This window comes from Mesoplodon mirus, assembly GCF_964341445.2.
Source record: "Mesoplodon mirus genome assembly, chromosome: 8".
Taxonomy (NCBI): Eukaryota; Metazoa; Chordata; class Mammalia; order Artiodactyla; family Ziphiidae; genus Mesoplodon; species Mesoplodon mirus.
The window spans coordinates 91549923-91571033 of record NC_138984.1 but is presented as its reverse complement, the minus strand read 5'-3'; the positions used below and the strand labels follow the sequence as shown (position 1 = coordinate 91571033).

Sequence of the window (21111 nt, the reverse complement as noted above, 5' to 3'; positions counted from 1 at the left end):
GTCTTTGAAAAATGCTCTTAATGATATGTAATGTGTTATTTTTGTTGTGGGGAAAAAAAAAGTACAAAATAATCTCCTTTGGGAACCAAAAAAGAAACCTTTTCATGTTCACAGAACTAAAGTTACTTAATTCTGTGATGGTTCTTTGGCTTCAGTGGTCCTTACTCACGTTTGTTAAGGAATTCTTGTGGTTAGGAGAGCACAAGAGCGCTCATTCTTTGAGGATCTTCCAAGGTTCAAATGGGAATGCTTCAGGTTCACAGGAGACTAAACACCTCCTAGGAATATAACATTGATTTAAAATAATTAGAGAGTAATAAAACCTAGCTAACAATATATTCATCTATAAATCCAAAAGGATTTAGTTATATTTAGGTTGCACTTGATCATGCTTCATCAATAAAATTATAAAAATTAATTTTGTTTTCAAATCAGAGGAAATATGAAGATGAAAAACTAAAATCGAAAGACAAACCCAGACGCAAACAGAAGAATGAACAGCTTCACACCCCGTCTGAAGAAAAAAATCTCTTAAACCCAGGTCCATTTTATTAATAATATAAGTTTCTATAATCTGTTGACATTACAGGTAGTTTTTACAGTTAAATTTCACACTAAGACAAACACTGTTTGCTTTAGGGAGCAGAAAGCTGAGTAACTTACATCCTTCATGTTACACACTGTATTTCAATAGTTTAAAACAATCTTTTACACCTTCTGGATTTCCACATCAATGTACTATATGAAATTAATGAGGATTAAATGTATATATTGACAGGTGGCTCATTTGGGAACGTGAAGCCTTGGGCAAAGGTAAGCTTTCATAAAGCCAAAGGTGATTCTGGATTCTTCAATCCTATCCTGGCACTTGTTATTTTCGGCTTTTCTCCCACCACGAGCTAAACCCTAATTAAAATCGAAATCACCAAAGATTAAGTGGTAACAAAAAGCTATTAAAGATGTCCTTAACTCCTGTCTCAGTGCTTCTTAAAATGTAGATATGCTTTCCACAGAATTCCACCTTGGCTGCTTCAAGCACCAGCATGTGCAGTTTGTGCATCAATGCATAATAAATGTTTGCATTCTACGTTTACATAGAATAGATGTTCAACCAAACTCAGCCCATTTGAACAGCCAAGGTTACAGACTTCAGCTTGGGACCACAGGACTTCTCTGAGCAGCTATAGTTAAGAAGTTGCAGCTATAAAAGAATATGACAATGGAAAACCTCTGAAGCCAACATGCAAAAGTCATTTTCAAAACTGCAAGCTAGGACTCAGCAGTTACTAAGAGAATATTCTGAAAAAGAGGTTTTCTTGCAACCATCTGTATCTGGTTTAATACACACACTGATGGAAGTTCATCCTTCACTGAGTTTTTGTTTTCCAAAATACATCAACACAGCTATGTATACTAGAATGCTTCCAGCTTCATAAACAGCTTTTAAGTAAGAGTACTATAGTATGTAAGCATTTAGGAAGAAAACTCCCAATTCCTCAAGAGAGGAAAGAATTTAATCCTCTTTCTTTGTGGTAAAATGCTGGGTACAATAAACATGTGGCTTCTGCAATTCTTACTAAACTAAAAAAGCTCATGTTACTTAGCATAACACTAATAAACTCACTTATATACTGTAAAGTGCACCAAACATTAAGGCAGCTGTTTCTCTAGGGGTCAATAAAGCCTGTTCATACTGACTCTAGTATTCAATGCCATTTCTCACTAGCAGCAAGTTCCCATTCCCACTAAAATGTCAACCCAAATGTGACATCATCAAATAAAATATTAGAAATATGACTAATTTAAGAAAGACAAATTGGTGTTATGCAGTTATGCAGCTGAGGCACCTCTCAGAGGTGGGTGCGTGGAAGCAGGGAAAGCCTTTCTGATTTACTAAATCAGAGTGAAACAGTACTGATGAGTGTTTATGTGTTTCAAAATGATCCCTGTAGAAATGATTCTAAGTACAAAATGTAGTCCTCACTACAAAATCAAGGTTGGAGAGGCATGCATGCATGGAAGAAAACAAACGCATAAATCACTAATTTCTATAAGGTTCATGTAGAATAGTGAACAATTTCAGGTGTTACATTTCCTAATTCTGAGGTTATTGAAAACTGAACTCCCTAGGAAAGAATGTTATAACAATCACGTGCAAAGGAATGGATCTGCTTATGAATCTGTCAGTTTTATTTTTAAAAAATTACTCAGAAACATGTATACACTCCAGTGAGATATTAGTATCGTATTAAATTTTACATTTTGATCACCAATTAGAGAAATTACTTTCATGAATAGATGCATTTCATAAAGCTGAGATTTTTATAATTCTAGAAGTGTAATTTCCTCATCAAGTATCCAACTATTTCAAATATCAAGGGCTTGAAGTAAAGATCTGCTGGAAATTTTATAATTAAAAATAAATCACCAATGAAGAGAGGCAGCTTCTAATAAATAAATATTTAGTTTTTGTCGTTAAACTAATGTTTCATTTTGATTTGCTTACAGATTTTAAGTTTATTAGTTTGAGGCCAATTTTATTTGTTAAAAATTATTCATCATTTTGAAGTCTTAAAAATATCATTTTGTGAATCAATTTTAGATTTTCTGGTTAAGGCTACTTCAGATATAAAAGGTATCAAACTGCCCAAAAATACTTTGGAGCTGTTGCTACATAGACAGTGTGTCCTTCTAAAGGATAGTCTGCATTTTGACTCATATTAGCTGATCAAATATTAATTCTAAAAAAATTATCAAAAGTTAGGTATTGCATTAAGAAAAGAATCTGTCTCAAAATGTGAATCATGAACCTTGACAGACAGTGACTCAAAGTAATCATTTCATTTATTTTAATATCCAGGTTTGAATGTAAAAATGTTTGCTAAATGTGGTTAACGTTCTCCCTATTGTTTAAGAAATATGATATTTCAAACTTTTGATTATGGTATGTATATTAATACATTATTTTTTTTAATTTAGGTTAAACCAGTAATTCAAAAAAGACATTAAACCATTATTAAAAACTAAATTGAAACTTTACTTTTATATGGAAATTTATCATGTTGTTTGGGTTAATTTTTTTAAAAAAGGTTTTTTGTCATTGAAACTGTTGAGGTTTTCAAATTCAGTAGCTGAATGATGACTGTGTTTCTTTAGCCGAAACAGTTCTTTGAACTGGAGACATTCAGTGTAAGAAGTCTTCCCTCTTCTGCTCCTGTTGTAGCTTCTTCTGCATCTCAGCAACAAGAATGTGAAATGAGAAACATTAGAACTGTAAGTTGAATAAAGACATTCCTTTCATGGTAAACCTGTTCTTCACGTACAATGAATGATAAGTCAGCTTTTCTTATAAAACATATTATGAACGAATTAGGATATAACAATATGTTATCTCAGTGATACAAATACAACTCATACCTCAGTAGAAACAGAAACATGGAGAACAAAAACATGTCCCCTGACAGAATAAAGCATACTAATGATTTAAGGTTTTATAACTGTATACTAATTTCAAAGAAAAATGTAGGCCAAGCACCTTACAGAACTGAAGGCATCCTAAATAAGAGGTTGCCTATATTCTTTCATGGGTATTCTCCCTTAATGACCTATTCACACTAGAATGCACTCTTAAAAAAACATACATGTATATCACTCCTCAGTGGAATCCTTCCCTAGATAGCTGCTTCCCAGAAACGTCCTTTTAAAAAAGAGACTAGAGAAACAATAGATGACACCAAAATCTGGCTTTGTTCCTAAGAAGAAGCATCAATACAAAACAGCTGGCAGCATCTTCTGAAATTAACCACTGGCAGCCTTGTGCTGCCTGACTGAAATTTGAAATGACAACCAGTTGGCTGTAAACTGATACACCTACAATGAGAGAGATTTAGGAATACCATCTGTCAATCCATAGATGTAGAAACAAAACAAACTACAGAATGAAACAAACTTATTTTAAACCAACAAACAAAGGTAGCTGAAATAAAGTCCATGATATATCTGATTACTGGTATAACCATAGTTAAAGACTTAAAAAAAAAGTGACATTTTTCTTAACAATAGTAATGGATTTATAAAAGGTTTCTGTTTCCAAAGATGTTATTGGGGTCCACATATTCCTTGACAGACTTCAGCATCCCAAAGCCGACATCAGAGATACTTTCCTTTAGCCACTGCTTCCGTAACTTGCCCACTGGAAAAACAAAATAAAAAATGCTTCAATATACACTATGATGCTGGGAACCAATCAATCTTATGACCATGAATGAACAAACACTGTGTGATAAATGCTTTTATTCAAAAATGAGAAATGTTTTGCTGTATTTGATTTATTGAGCCCACCAGACTATCAAGCTCATTAAGCTCAGTGTACTCCCAGGGGAGCCTGTGCTCCACAGTGTCTCCTTTCTTTGTAAACTGTAAAATGGAGATGAAGGGAGCCTGCACTGAGATTATGGCCCATTTTACAAATAACAAAATGAGAAAAACATGCATTTCAAAAGAACCCACCTCCTGTCTTTACCAGAACATGCCAAAGTTTCAGAGAAAATAAAGTTAACTAAAGAAAACATATCCAGATGAATTTGCTGGGTGTACTACAGCAAAAACTGACAAGCTATATATCCATAAAATATTTTGAGAACAAAAGCTTTTAAAAAATTGAGAATATCTGAACTTTGGGCTTAAGAAAAAAATCTGGTTATGAGCTTTCCATTTGCATTTTCTTTTCATATGACTTTAAAATAAATTTGCCTGTTCAAATAATTGTTATTTTCTTCCTATTATTTTTCCAGAATTAGAGTTTTTTTAGGCACTAAATAAATCAAATACCCAAACCATCTTAAATTTAATTATCTGCTTTTATACACTGTATCATGTTCCCCTTCTTTGTTTCTAAGTCTTGCTAATTTATTCTGAGAATAATGAATATAATCGTTAGCAGCATAAATTATATTTAAAAAGGCATTCAACGAAAATGTAACCTTTTCTAAGCAGAACTTTTATAAGAAAGGATATGTACTTAATCTATAAAAGAATTCTGAAATGTCAATTTACTTTGGCATTAAAAAGCAAAGCAGGATGCTGATTTATCTATGGGAAAATGGATAAATCTTATTTACGGGTAGGATTATTTGTAGTTAGTATTTTTCAAATGTATTATTGTAATAATTGAATTCAAATGGTCATTTTCCACAAATGTTCATTAATGATCCAAAGTCATCAGCAGCGATTTAATTGGCCAACTAAAATGGGAAGCCTTCTTTCATTAAAGTATTCAGCCTGTCATTCTAAAATGCACTCTCATTTATCAGGCTTCAGTGATCCACCACAGCATCTGCCTTTTGGAAAACTTAAATACCATTTTAAGCTCAACTCAAACCGTCTTTTGTGTCCAGTACTCCAGGAAACCACCAGTTGTCGTTAAAATAATAAATAGCATGACATTCTCAGAAAGCAAAATATTTCTGCTTGGCTTCTAGAAATAAAAAAGCATTGCTGGTATTAAGATGAGGAAAAATGCTCTACAGAAGGAAAAAGAAATCTTAAATTCAAAATAAAAATTCTGTTTAAAAGAGCTCTAAAACCAGAAGCCAAACAGTACAAACTGCTATTCATGCAATCTCTACCACCTAAAAGATGTTCTACCGGGTCCTCCTACTATCTCCCTAAGGGACAACTCACCACAATGACTCAGCCTTAGTTTTCTCATATGCAAAGGGATTAGAAGCTACAGAATCTTTTCACTCCAAATATCCTACGATTTTTGCACTAAGAAAAAGTTACAAATCAGTTATTTCCAGATTTGCTCCAAGGTATTAAAAGAAAAAAAAAACTACTCTGTGAATGGTAGAAGTGGCATTATTATAAGCTACCGACACTGAGGCAACTCAAGAGAGTGGGATGAAAAGCAGTCAATGCCAGTCTCCACTGTTATCTGTAATATAGTTTCACTGAATGTGTCCTGTGGTTATGGATGTAATTGTCCTGAAAAGACTGCAAACAACTGCTCCGACAAGATGGAGCACATTAGAACCTCAGCAGGATGCCCAACAGCTAGCTCCTCTGCCTGGTTTTACACCTCTAGTAATAATCCAATTCCACAAGGAGCTGAACCATCCTCTGAGAAGCCACCCAACAGCCACTGCATATTTAATGAAGTCGCTCACCAAGCGCTGGAAAACAGAAGGTGCTTGAAGTGCATCATTAGTTCTGTCAGAAGGATAATTTACACATCTATCTTGTCAAATTTTCTATGGTTTATACTTTTACAATAATCAATCTAACATACATTTGATTAGTGAACTAGAAAGTTAAAAAAATAAAAGGCAGTACAGGCAGCATAGCTGTGGCCCCTCAAAAACATATCTGATAAAATAATTTAACCCCTTGATGGCCTGATGGCAGAGGTCTGTAAGCTTCTTCTGTTAGTGATAACAGAATTTGAACTGAGGTCAGAAATCACAGTTTATGCAATTAAAGGGACTAGAAATCTTTTTGGATTTGCTTAACAATTTAAGTCAACTACATTACAGGATAAATGTACACAGAGAAAAGAGAGTTTAAGTAAAAATGCTTAATGAGCGTTTATAATACAAGATTATAGGAAATAGTCTTCATAAAATTCTAGAGAACCTTCTCTGGCTGCCTCAGATGAATTGATAAATTAAAAAAACAACAATGAAACATCAAAGGCCCTAATCCCAAAGATGGGATCATACTTCAAAGTAGAAGACTTTTATTCTAGAGTTAAACAACAACAATAATAATGCCATTTGTACAATCTTTATTTGCACTGCTAGGCATTTTAGAAATTAGATTATACTGATCTGGACATGTGTAACACATGTGTGTGCACAACTATATAGTAGCTGCTTACATATCTGTAGACTCATTTTCAGAAAAGGAAGCATGCCATACTAAAGGGGAGAAGGGATGAATGAAAACAGCAAATAACAGGTGGCCAAAGACTACTTCAACATTCCTTGTATGTATAGTTATCCATGAAAAGTCATGTGTACCTTCATACCACATGAAGCTTATTCCTCTTTCCAGACTTGGATTATCTGATGTGGGATATTCATGACTACTGACTCAACTACACTCCTGTGACTTCTGATCCTCTAGAAGTGTAAACCTAGCTTGAGAGCCAACACTAGAGCTACAAAAAGCCAAATCCACCATTTCTGAAAATAAGAAAGAGACCCCGTATTCCATAATTCTCATTTTTTCTACATATTCAATGCTCAAAATACTTAAGCCAGGTATTTAAGAGTCTTAGATGTATTTTTAAAGGTACAAAAATCATAGGCCAGCCAAATACAGAAAACTAATGGAGGAAATTCTTTGTCTGCTTAAATTAAAAGTGGTGTTCACTTTTTTTTTTCTTTTTTTTCTTTTTTTTTTTTTGCGGTACGCGGGCCTCTCACTGCGGCGGCCTCTCCCGTTGCGGAGCACAGGCTCCGGACGCGCAGGCTCAGCGGCCATGGCTCACGGGCCCAGCCGCTCCGTGGCATGTGGGATCCTCCCGGACCGGGGCACGAACCTGTGTCCCCTGCATCGGCAGGCGGACTCTCAACCACTGCGCCATCAGGGAAGCCCCTGGAGTTCACTTTTTTACAATTTAATTTCTTATACTGTATATACAGACAGAATAAAATAAGTATTCTGTGTTTTTCTCCATAATATACAATACATTAAAAAATTATACTTTGGGGACTTCCCTGGTGGTCCAGTGGTTAAGACTTCACCTTCCAACACAGGGGGTGTGGTTTGATCCCTGGTTGGGCAACTAAGATCCCACATGCCTTGCGGCCAAAAAGCCAAAACATAAAACAGAAGCAATAGTGTAACGAATTCAATAAAGACTTTAAAAATGGTCCACATCAAAAAAAATCTTTAAAAAAAAATTATACTTTGGAACAGAGAAAATAGAAGCTTTTTGAAATCACAGGCTCAACAGTCCCCTTTGGATGCTAACAGCTTCAAGAAATAACACATTTTGTGGGAAGATCAACAGCAAAGACTGAACAGACATGTATATAAGAGGGATGGGTAATGGGAGTCTTTTGTGTGGAAAATGTGAACATGTTGGCCAGCCTAGCCACCAAAAATTATCTGGAACTAATCTTTGTGGTCTAAGGGACTGAAGACTTAGCAGAAACTACCTAATAATCTCATCTTAAAAGGGACACATCTAGGGTCTGCTAGCCAGAGTTCTTTTTAGCTAAATTAAAAACTCTCTGAATTATGAATTTGATTACAAGGCTGAAAAGACTTATTATACACTTATTTAAAAAACAAATCATGGGCTTCCCTGGTGGTGCAGTGGTTAAGAATCTGCCTGCCAATGCAGGGGACATGGATTCGAGCCCTGGTCCGGGAAGATCCCACATGCCACAGAGCAGCTAAGCCTGTGCACCACAACTACTGAGGCTGCGCTCTAGAGCCCGTGCTCCGCAACAAGAGAAGCTACTGCAATGAGAAGCCTGCGCACCGCAACGAAGAGTAGCCCCTGCTCACTGCAACTAGAGAAAGCCCGCACACAACAACGAAGACCCAACTCAGCCACAAATAAAAATAAATAAAATTTATTAAAAAAATTAAAAACAAATTATGAAATGGGCTGTACGTTTAGAAGATTACTGAAGCTGAAGCTCAGAAGGAGAATTTAGCCAAAGTTAAAAGCACCTAACTGTTACTGAAATAACAGTATTTTGAAAGTTCTACTTTGGGCATCCTGGATACCTTTTTAACACTATTCTACAGGTCAGATTTAAAAAAGAAAATCTGGATTTAGCTTCTTGTATGAGTGATCTGAGCACTGACTTTGTATTTCAAGATTTAATTAACCCAACTAAACTACTGGTGGATTATCTAAGGAACTAGCGCTAAAGGGACACCAACCTCTTGTCAGATGAGGTTCTGGCCCCACGCAACTTGATCTGTACTGATGAGAACAGAGAAGGACAATGGACAATTTCCACTCTTTCTGGTATCTGGTGATCTAACTATGATGATGTTTCTTTGGGAGGGAGTGGCGTGGGGTAGAACGTTCAACCTGAAAGAGGATTTAGTTGTCCGTCGGTTTGTGCTCTAAGGCATCTGTGTGTGTGTGTTTGGCTTTGGTGGAGGTACATGCTGAAGCCAACAGGTTTCCAGCTGAGGGATGCGAATATCCAGCTTTTAAAGACACATGAGATGGGACTATAACTATCGCGGAGTCTGATTTAATGGATACTTAAAGTCACGTTTGATTTATTAAGTCATCTGATGTATTTTCTACTACTAATGAAACTTCTGACATCAAGATGAAAGATTCATAGATAATTAAAATCTGGTATTATAAGATTTTTCTCTTATTAAATATTTTTATATGTCAGTTTTCTTTATGCTAAGGTTTTATCTGTGCAGTTTATATAGCAGCTCTAAGATCTTACAGATCCTTGAATAGGTCTTTAGAGATTATGAAACAGAAAAAAAAACCCTGAATCATCAAGATAATAACAGATCACAAGAGCTGGATTCAATCTGTCTTCAGAACACAATCAAGTGCTAATTCTGCTATACATCCCCAAAAGATGGCTTGACACGCTCGAAGTTTAAACCAAGTGGCAATTAATGCCTATACAACAGAGCTGAAAGCAAGTGAACAGGCCAAATAACATGAAATAGATAAGGACAGAAAAGGACAGTCAACATCATATGCTCCTTGAAGACTAGGGCCATGTTTTATTCATTTTTGTAGTGCTGTTGCATAATATAGTGTATGCCACACAGTAAGAATTCAAAAAATGTTAGTTAAAAAATAAATGTTGAACCACAGTTATCTATAAGCCATTTTAGATAAGATGTAGGGATGCAAATATCCAGGGAAAGGCAATCTGGGTTTCCTTAATTTCCTTTGGTTTTATCTGTCTTGCATTCCCTATATTCTGACATTATTTCTTGGATATACTCAGAGCTATTCTATATTAGCTAAGATAGGAGAAGGTATGCCACAGAACCTAACTCTCTTTTCCTTCAAATCTCTAGGAATCTTTGGACTATATCAATAGCTCTCAACAGAGGCAATTCTGCACCCTAAGGGACACTAAGCAATGTCTAGAGAAGTTTTTGGTTGTCGTAACTGGGGTGATGTTACCAGCATCTAGTGGGCAGAGGCCAGGGATGCTGCTAACATACTACAATGCACAGGACGGCCCCCACACAAAGAATCTAGTCAAAAATGTCAACAGTGACAAGACCAAGAAATCTCGGATTATATGTTTCCAAAGGTCTGTATCCTAGGAGCCCAACACTTTCCATAAAAGCAACATATCTTCACTGCTACAACCAACTGGATTAGCAGTGAATGGCTTTTACTATAGCAAGGTGACCTTGTTCTAAATTTGAGGCTACTGACCAAACTGAAAGAAATTCTGGAAAAGTGGTAGACAGAAGTTATACTCTGAGAAAACCTACCATTAATGACAAATGCTAGTTTATTTCAGAACTTAACTCCTAAAGACTTGAATCTAATATCTACTGAAAAAAACTTTTAAGCCGTATTTTTGGGCCATTTTCCCAGCCAATGTGTGAAAATATATATGAAATAAAGCTTCACAGCACTGTCTGGTAGAACTTCCTGTGTCGATAGAAATGTTCTGTATCTGCAGTATTTAACACAGTAGCCCCTAGCCACATGTGGATATCAAGCACTTGAAAGGTGGCTACTGCAAATGAGGAAATAAATTTTTATTTCATTTTATAATTAATTTAAATTTAAATAGCCACAAGTACCCTAGTGGTTTCTGTGTTAGACAACAAAGACAGAACATTAAAAATTAACTTTACCTAAAGTTACTTTTAACAGATCTTATACTTGAAAATATCTATTAGGATTAATTGTCTGCTAATCACCTGAAACTGACTATAAAAACTTAATTATTCTGTAACAATATAATAATGTAGTAGAGGTATTCTGAGACTAACATCTAGTACTTAGAGAGTCTTGGTCATAAAATTGCTAGGGAGAAAAAGTTCTCTTTAGAGGTCCAAAGAGAAGTGGTATTATCCAAGCCACCCATTCTCTCCTGGTGGCTGAGACAATACACCTGAAGCTGGAAGTTACTACAGGTACATATAGCACAAGGTAAGAGATGGCAAACACAACGTTGTCCCTGCCCTTTGTCTGGGACTGGGCATCTGTAATTGCAAGGGTAGGAAGGAGCAGGGATCAATACATTCTTACAACAGATTTTCTGTCAGCTCTCAAATCTGTTCATCCTATGACATAGCTGAAATAGTTAAATGTTCAATTACATCATGGATTAAATTGGCTTTTACAGTCTGGTCTTAGAATCTCACTATTTACAACATTGCTTCGGTGGAAAAATATTATAATCAACTTTAAGTTTTGTGAGAAAAAGCCAATAACAAAGAAGAAACTGAAGGAAAAAAAGTTAAGAGTAAAACAAACTTTCTGCTACCCTATGGTAATCTGATCAAGATTCAATATTGGAAAGGCTATACTCATCTGGTAGCTATCAAAAGACCAAAATCACAACCAGCATATTGACACTGATATAGTCAAGATACAGAACATTTCCATCCCCACAAAGATCCTTGTGTTGCCTATTTATAGTCATCCCCGCCCCACACCCAACTCCTGGAAACCACCAATCTGTTCTCTATTTCTCTAATTTTGTCATTTCAAAAATGTTATAGAAATACTATCACACAGAATGCAACCTTTCAGAATTGGCTTTTTTTCACTCAGCATAATTTCCTGGAGATTCATCCAAGTTGCTGCATGCGTTAATGGTTCGTTTCCCCTTACCACTGAGTTGTAATGTATTCCATGGTATAGACGTACCACAGTTTGTTTAGCCATTTAATGGTTGAAGGACATCTGAGCTGACTCCAGTTTGGGACTACTATGAGTAAATCTGCTCTGAATATACATATACAGGTTTATGTTTTCAATTCTCTGGTATAAATGCCCAAGAGTATAATTGTTGGGTTGAATGGTAGTTACATGTTTGATTTTATAAGAAACTGCCAACTGTTTTTACAGAATGACTGTACCACGTTATATTCCAACCAGTAACGTATGATTGATCTAATTTCTCTACATACTTGCCAGCATTTGACACTGCCACTATTTTTTTATTTTAGCTTTCTGATAGGTGTATAGTGGTTTCTCTTGTGGTTTCAATTTGCATTTCCCTAATGGTTATTGATGTTGAACATCTTTTCATGTAATTATTTGTCACTTGTATATCCTCTTCAGTGAAATGATTCTTCATATCTTTTGCCCAGTTTCTAATTGAATTGTTTGTATTTTACTATTGAGTTTTGAGAGTTATTTATATATTATAGATATAGGTCTTTTATTGGATATGTGGTTTGCACATATTTTCTCTTACTCTGTAGCCTAACTTTTCATCCTCTTAACAGAGTCTTCCACAGAGCAAACATTTTTAATTTTGATGAGATCCAATTTATCAGTTTTTCCTGTAATGGACTGTACTTTTGGGGAACAGTCTGAGAACTCTTTGCCCAACTCTAGATCTTGAATATTTTCTTTTTTTTCTAAAAGTTTTATTATTTTATGTTTTACATTTAAGTATATTATCTGTGTTGAGTTAATTTTGGCGTGAGGTGTGAGGTTCAGATCAAGGTTCTTTTTTTTTTTTTTTAACCTATCAATGTCCAATTGTTCCAGCACCATTTGGTGAAAAAGCTATATATTTCCTGCACTGGACTGCTTTATACCTTTGTCAAAATTGGTTGGACATATTCGTGTGGGTCTATTTCTGAGCTCTCTATTCTGTTCCATTGATCAATATGTCACTCCTCCAATACCACACAGTCTTGATGACTGTATATTATAAGTCTTGAAATCAGGTAAATTGATTCCTATGACTCTTTTTCTCAGAATTGTTTTAGCCATCTAGTTCCTTTGCCTTATCATATAAATTTGAGAATAATCTTTTCTATATCTAAGAAAAGTCTTTCTGAAATTTTGAAAGGAATTGTATTAAATAGGTAGATCAATCTAGGGAGAATTGACATCTTTATACTAGGTTGTTTTCTACCAATCCATGAACACATCTCTCCATTTATTTAGGTCTTTGATTTTTTTCATCAGCATTCTGTTATTTTCAGAACACAGATCCTGTATATATTTTATTAGATTTATGCATAGGCATGTACATATTTTGTTAATTTAAATGTCTTATTTGGAACATATGTAAATGGTACTTGCATTTTAAATCTCAGTTTCTATACGCTTGTTGTTAATATATAGAAATGCAATTGATCTTGGTGTGTGCTCTTGTACGCTGCAATCTTGCTGATCTTTTTCTAGTAGATTTTTTTTAGGGGGGGTTTCTACAAAGACAATCATGTCATCTATAAACAGCAATAGTTTCATTCATCCTTTCCAATCTGTATGTCTTTTATTTCACACTGCAGGTTTTTAACAAAGCTGATCTTTTGCTCATTATTTTGAGTAGTCTCTTTTTACTTTTAAAGTTCCTGATACTATTGGATTATGTTAAGACCACAAAAACTGTTAAGAGCAGCTACCCCATAATTATTCTCTGAACAATAGGAAATAATTTTGGTTAGGTAAAGACATCAATATTTAAACTAAGACTGGTTATATTTAATCAAGGTTTTTTACTTCCTGACAAGGCCTTAGGTATAATTTTAGCAAATGAACAACTTAAAAACTTAAGTCGTAAATTGAAATTTAAATATATGGCTGACATAAACGCTGCTGTTTAAACTGACCAGCTCGTCAGTTACAAAAACAAGCACTATGAAGATTAAGTTAAGCAGGCTTTGTATTTCCTATAGCCTCCAGTTCCAGACTACATCTGTTTTCTTTGATACACAAAACCAGAGTTAAAATAGCTCCATTTATCACAGCATGATTGTAGGCAGACAAACCAGCCTGTCTGTTTCCAGATAGTGAAAGCAACTGTTATTAATCACAATTACAGGCCAAACCCTCTAACAGAAACTACATCAATACTCTCCCAACCCCCAGCCCTTCTACTTTTGAACTCAAAAATGGTACTGAGAATGTCATGATACTGCCTGAAGGTCAGTAACTAAAGATGCTCCTATGAGGTTGCCTTGAGTTTTAAGTTCAGGATGCAAATTAAGAAAAATCTTTTCTACACATATAAAAAGCAATCTTTTGAGAGCTCTATTATTAACTTTAGAAGGATAATTAAACCCATTCTATTTAAAATTTATATGGAAAGATTTCTGCTTTATGAAACTATACTGAATAGCACAGGATATTTGAAATTTACAAATTAGGTGATTAACTTTAAGCAGAGAAGCATGTATGAAAATAGACATTTTTTATAGCAAATTTTGTTGCCAATTGTGCTGCTCTTTCATACAGCTTGTAACAGAACCTCCTATAGGGTGAGACTAACTGCAGGTTATAGATGAAAATGTTAAGATAATTACTGAATTATATTCCTTGAATATATGGGGTTTTTTCAAATAAACTGTAACCCTTTCTTCAATGGTTAGAGTAGGGGGTTAAGAATACAAACCAGAGTTTCACTTGGTGCTGTCTACTGCTTTTATTTTTTTAGAAGACTACTGTTTCTTAAGCACCTACTATATGCAGGACACTTCTGATGCTTTACATACATTATCACACTTAAGTCTTACAATAATCTGAGGTAGGTACTATTCCCATTTTGCAGATGAGAAAACTGCAGCTCAGAGAAGTTATTTCCCTAAGGTCACACAGGTAGTTAAGTACAGAGCCAAGAGTCAAATACAGATTTGATTCCAAAGCCTATGTTTTTCCCCTCTGTTTGTAAGCCTCTCAAACTTGCGTTTGTTTTAAGATAAAGCTTAAATGGGATCTTACATATACAATGCATCTACGGAAGAACACTAAAATGGCTGGTGTTGGGCAGTTGTAGTGAAAGGCACATTATTTTACCCTACATTTCCACTGAATAACTGACTCTGCTAATACACATTCTCAGAAATATTATGGAATAAACTGAGCCTTTTCATGATTAAACATGACCCTATATTCAAACAAGGCCTGATTATTAAACGTTTGAAATTAAATTAGCAAGGAGACTAATGCCATTCTAACATGAAAAATTCAGAGATGTCTGAGAATTTGCAAAATTGCCCCAAATTCTGTGAGCGCTTGGGCACTTAACTACTCACATAACATATTCATTGAGCATCTACTTCTAAGGAGAACAGCCAGTTACTGTTCTAGGGACTGGGGAACACAGTGACAGACAAGATACAGTCAGTAACCTCACTGAACTTATTCGAATGAGGGACACATAAACTATACAAGAGAATAAGGAAGACACCTCTAAGAAGGTGATATTTTTATCAGACATTTTCATGATGGGAAAGTGAGCCATGCAAATATCTGGGGGGGGGGGAAACAAGAGAAAGAACATCAGGAAGAGACAGAATAAATAGCAAACGCCTTGAAGGGGGAAGAGGGTTGATATGCCTGAGAAATAGCAAGGACACTACTGCTAGAGGGAAAAAGTAGTAAGAGATGAAGACAGAGAGATAAAACACACAATGTATATCCTTGAAGGACCTGATAAGGACTTTGGATTTTATTCTGAATGTGAGGAGAAAATACTGAGTTTTAAAAAGATTACTTGGGCAGCAAGAGAAATGACAGCAGGGGAACAGGAGTGAAGGTGGACAGACCAATTAAGAGGCTGCAATTGTCCCAGCAGGAAAAAACAGTGATTTGAACTACGGTGGTGGTGGTGATCCCTTCTGGTATTTGGGAGTCATCTGCATAAGGATGGTGTTTTAAGTCCTGGGACTAAAGTAATCATTGAGGGAGTGAGGAAACACGGAGGAACAAACTGGCTCTGGGCTGAGCCCTGGAGCACGCCAGTGTTTATAAAGCGGTTTAGAAGACAACCTAGCAAAGGGAAAGCATCTTCATTTTACCAGCACATATGAAATATATTTTATGTTCAGGCTTACCTAGTTTCTTTTTCTAAGCCATAGAGGAATCCAAGTGGTTCAGAATTTGTTTACACACAGTCATATTTTTGACTGCATGAAAATAAAAAATATGAGAAATGTGATAGAAATAAAAGATTCCTATTTAAATGAGGCAGAACCTCTCAATAAATTAATATGCAATCAAACCTTGCTACATTCAAGTTCAAGTTAATAATTTCTAAAATTAAATTATTTCATCAACCTTGGAGTCTTCAACAAAAAAAGGCTTATAAGCCTAGAACCTGAAAATGCACATAAATTATACAAGGAGTTTTATTGTAACATGATCTGACCTGCATTTGTTTTATTACCTGATACTGCTGACATGTTAGAAACCTATAATCAGGAAGTATAAAAACGACCAGAAAGTCAAACTGACTTACGTGCAAGAACTGAGAAAACAATGAAATAGCTATGATGAGGAAATTAAAATGTTCATTCATTTCTGTTTTAACATCTAAAGCAGGACAAGCAACTAACTTAGTGTCAAAATTAAAGAAACAGAGGTTTTACATTTTAAAAGAGAAAGACTAATGTTTAGTATTTCTTCTCATATACTTTTAAATGCATGTGCCTCTTTTCAAAGGCTTTCACTTTCAATCTTTTTAGCTTTTGGCCTATTTTCACTATTTTATGTTCTTAAGTCAGAGGACAAGGACCCTGAAGCAGGATGACCTGAGTTCAAACTCAAATTCTGGCACTAACAATTACTGCTGATACTTTGGAGTAAGTTACTGTACACTCAGAGGCTTAATACATCTTCATCTGAAAGACAGGAACAATATCTACTCCACAGCATTTTGATCGGGATTAAAGGAGACTGTCATGCAGAGCACCTAGCAAATACTTACAGCTTTATAAATGTTAATTCCTTTCCCAATTTTATCTTCCTTCTCTTTGATGTTTTAACATCTATAGCATTTACATGTTTATTAAAGTCACCTTTTGAGTGCTTTTCAAAGAAAATGGGAGACTCTTATCTTGGTTAAAATATGATGATATCATAATCCTACCAGTTTTGATCAGCAGCCTTTTGAAATGCTATAATATTTTACTTTACTGGACTGTAAGATCTTTCAAGGGAAGGACTACCATTCTTTGAAATTCTATTGTCTAGTGGACCAGTAATATTTATAATGTGGAAAACATATTATACAACATTATTAAAAAGCATTTGGCATACTTGGTATCAAAAATATCCCAGGAGCTATTTATATTTTTTGCTTTGGAATCAAGAATTGAATAATCATGATCTTTTAGTTAATGAAGGCTTATATCTTTTCAACTATTCTTTAAATTAATTTCTATTTGCGTTTACTGAATAATAAAATAGATGATTAACCATAGCTTTCACAAATAAAGTCTAAGTCTCAAATAAATTTGTACTAGAATTACTTAACTCTTTATTATTTTAAATTTGTGTGTATTTTTTTTTTCCTGTAATGACAGCCTCACACATACATTATTTCTAGTATGTTTATGTAGGTTCTGTTAGAGCCTGCTAAGAAGCTCTCAGTGTCTGAGGTGTACCTGAATAAGTATTGTCAACACTTCTGCCATACTAGACTTTCAGCATCTCACATATAGACACTATTGGCGGGACCTGAATATCCTCATAGATCCTAAAGGAGTAAAGTGTCATTAGCAAGAAAAAAAAGCGTTGGTTTGGCTTTCCTCCACAATGTTGCAGGTCATTTGGTCACTTCCATAACTTCTGTAGAATTTATCGCACTGTAAAGCTTAAGTAAATGAAGAATATCCTCTCACAATTAAGGAAATTAGTTCATATAACCCAGTTATCTAAATAACAATTAAGCCTCTATTTCTTTCTATATAGTACAAGATTTAGCTATTCTCACCCTCTTGCAGAATCACATCTCTCTCATATTTACTATCACAAACATAGCTCCTATAGTTCCTGACCTTAAAGGAAAAAGTGCACTTGTTGGCTGCTGACATGTACCAAAAGGCAAAATTGTTGGCTATGGAAAGGAAAATTCTTTTTTTCTTCAAATAAGTAAGTATAGCTAAATTATTCTGTTTCCTCCCTCCATGCAATCAATTTAGAATGAAGAACATATTACTTAATGATATTATGTAATTTTACAAGTACACTTGTAAATTACATAGTAATACAGTGGCACCCTAAAACAAAATATACAAAAAAGATTTAAAATAAAGTATATAGCTTTCTGAACACTTTAAAGGAAGGTGCTGAAATTCTAAGCACTTTTATGAAATACCTCATGTTTATAGTTCCAAAATTAGGTTTAGACTTTTAGATTAATCAAAAGTTTTTAATTTCACTTGAGACGTTTCTAATATCCAATTTCTTCCCTTCTTCATTTTTGTCGTTCTAACATTCATTAGAATCTCCATCAAAAGGTAATAAACAGGAGAAGGAGGAAAAGAACAAATTCATTCACTTTAATGCTTATCAGTCAGCTAAGTTAGAAATTTATTTGTGGAGGTTAAGAAAAAGTAGAGGGAATGCAAAAGATTAAATTGATACAATGATGTTGGGAATTGTCTTTCTATTTCATTCATCCACATTAGCAATCTTCTTCAGGCCTGGGTGCAATAATGTCATATGAACACAGATCCTCCACAGCCCACTCTGTTTTCTACCAAAGTTCTTTCAATCATCCTACAAACATGTATGGAGGGCTGACTGGGGCCAAGCACTATTCTAGGTGCTGGTACACAGAAATGAAACAGAAGTCCCTGTCCTTATGGATCCTACTTAACCAGTAGGAGGAGATAGCTAATCTCAAGAAGTATAAATATATAGCATGTTAGATAATGCTAAATGCTATGATGGAAAATCAAACAGGGAAACAGGGATATGGAGAATCCAGAGTAGGAGTATAAGCTGAAATTTTTAAATTCAGTGGTCATTTATCTTCATGCATTTCCCTAAAAAAATTTTTTTAATTAAAAAAATCTATACATCTATTTTCTAGGCACCAATTTATATTGAAGGATATATTAAAAACACTGGTAGATATGTCTAGGTAGATATAACATAGGTAGATATATCATAATTTTTATTACTGATGTGATCAACTCTCCAATAAAAATACTACAATGATCAAAAAGAAATACTAAAACAGAATTAAAATCTTGAAAAAAGATTTTTTCATATCCCGCCTTGATTAATTTGCTGAATTTTGGGTGGGCAGAACAAACAGCTATTCAATATATGGTACAACTGACTTTAGCTACATTCCAATAGTGGATGAAAAACATTTCGGTAGGGCTTCCCTGGTGGTGCGGTGGTTGGGAGTCTGCCTTCCAGTGCAGGGGACATGGGTTCGGGCCCTGGCCTGGGCGGATCCCACATGCCGAGGAGCAGCCGAGCCTGTGCACCACAACTGCTGAGCCTGTGCTCTGGAGCCCGTGAGCCACAACTACTGAGCCCGTGTGCCACAACTACTGAAGCCCACACCCCTGGGGCCCGTGCTCCCCAATAGGAGAGGCCACTGCAATGGGAGGCCTGCGCACCGTAATGAAGAGCGGCCCCCGCTCGCTGCAACCGGAGAGAGCCTGCGCACAGCAACGAAGACCCAGCACAGCCAAAAATAAAAATAAATAAAATAAATAAATTTATTAAAAAAAAAAAAAAAACATTTAGGTAGGTTCTTTTTCCCCCTTTAAAAATGTTTGCTCTAATGGTCAAATACCTCCCAGGCTTGCTGGGCTATCTTGGGTGACATGAAGTTCCTGAGAACTCAGAAGGCTGTCTAGGTTCTGTTATCTAGGCAGGCTTGTCAAATCAAGCTTCTGTCAGTTACTACCACAGCACAGGCAACCTCAGTGACAGACATAACAACTTCAAAGAGAGCCCTAGTGCTCTCAAATTACTCATATTATGAGCCCCCCAGCACTGTATCAAACCAAATATTTTAAACAGTAGGAATAGTAGAAATTCTACCCCCAAAAAAGAATACCTCCATGGTGATGCGACAGGCTCCCTCCATTAGCGAGGATTTCTTCTCTAGCAGCTGCCTAGAAACAAAACAACAAATTTGGAAACAAAACAACAAAGAGATCACTTTGAGGTGAAAGAGTAAGACCCAACTCCCAAAGGAGATACGTACTTTCTGGGTTAAGTAATAAACGAGAAGCCTAATTTTCCTTTCTCTTAGGTTAACTGTATTTAAAAAGCAATTAAAATATGCAGCCTAGCTTTATAAGTTTTTTTCTAGTGAATAGTCACAGTGTCTACAATTGTTACATCAAGATTCTAGAAAAGAAAAAGAAGGCAAAAGGATCAATTCATCAGCACTAAATGATTAATAACAATAAAAAAAAAGTTTTGTGAGGAGTCTGGTCCTACTCTGCAGTAAACATCTCATTATACCAACAAACATTAATTGACTGTATATGGTATGTCCAGAAAAGTACTAAGCAATTTACCTGGAATAACTCAGTTATTTTCACTAAAGCCTTATGGAATAATTTCAATTACTCCTATTTCACAGATAAAGAAATGAAGCTTAGATGGTTAAATTACTCACCTAATATCATACAGTGGGCATAAGACTCAAGATTACTTACAAAGCTATCAGGGATTAATGATAAAAACCCTTATGGAGAACATTTCTTAGGTCAATGCCTTGGGACAAATTACTTCTCAGGCTTATGGATATCTAAGTGTGAAAAAAAAAACCTTGTTTTACCCTCTTAACATGTTAGGCTCCAAATAGGCTCCTTATAGAGCAATAAGGTTAGAAAGATAAACACTTAAAGCAATATATAGAATGACTGAAGTATGGGGTGAAAGAAGGGTTACAGAAACTGGAATTATATTCAATTCATGAGTATATAACAGATATGAGGTAAAATCCCTACAGTGCCTTGAACCTCCTAGAACTACTTGGGTGTGTATAAACCATCAGAGTTAGGCCACAGTAGAAGAGGCCCTCTCTTCAGGAGGGACAGATGGACCACATCTCATTGCAAAGTAATTTATAAGAACCCTCTTCACTGAGGATTTAGGGGTTTTCAAATGAATCATACATATGCTAGCCCTACTCTAAGAGATTATGTCTTCTAAAAAATTATTTTAAGTAAAGCAATAACTAC

At 35.3% G+C, this 21111-nt stretch overlaps 1 protein-coding gene across 1 annotated transcript in view; it reads right to left on the bottom strand.

Moving 5' to 3' along the window:
- Nucleotides 1-513: 513 nt before the first annotated feature.
- The window catches only part of AGPS (alkylglycerone phosphate synthase), a 141678-nt gene continuing 121080 nt past the window's right edge, over nt 514-21111 (bottom strand). The window contains exons 19-20 of the mRNA XM_082630379.1: nt 19974-20031; nt 514-4192 (exon numbers count right to left, since the gene is read on the bottom strand). Of these exons, the coding sequence (XP_082486505.1) occupies nt 4071-4192; nt 19974-20031 (180 nt within the window). The 3' untranslated portion in view covers nt 514-4070. The remainder of the gene's footprint in view (nt 4193-19973; nt 20032-21111) is intronic.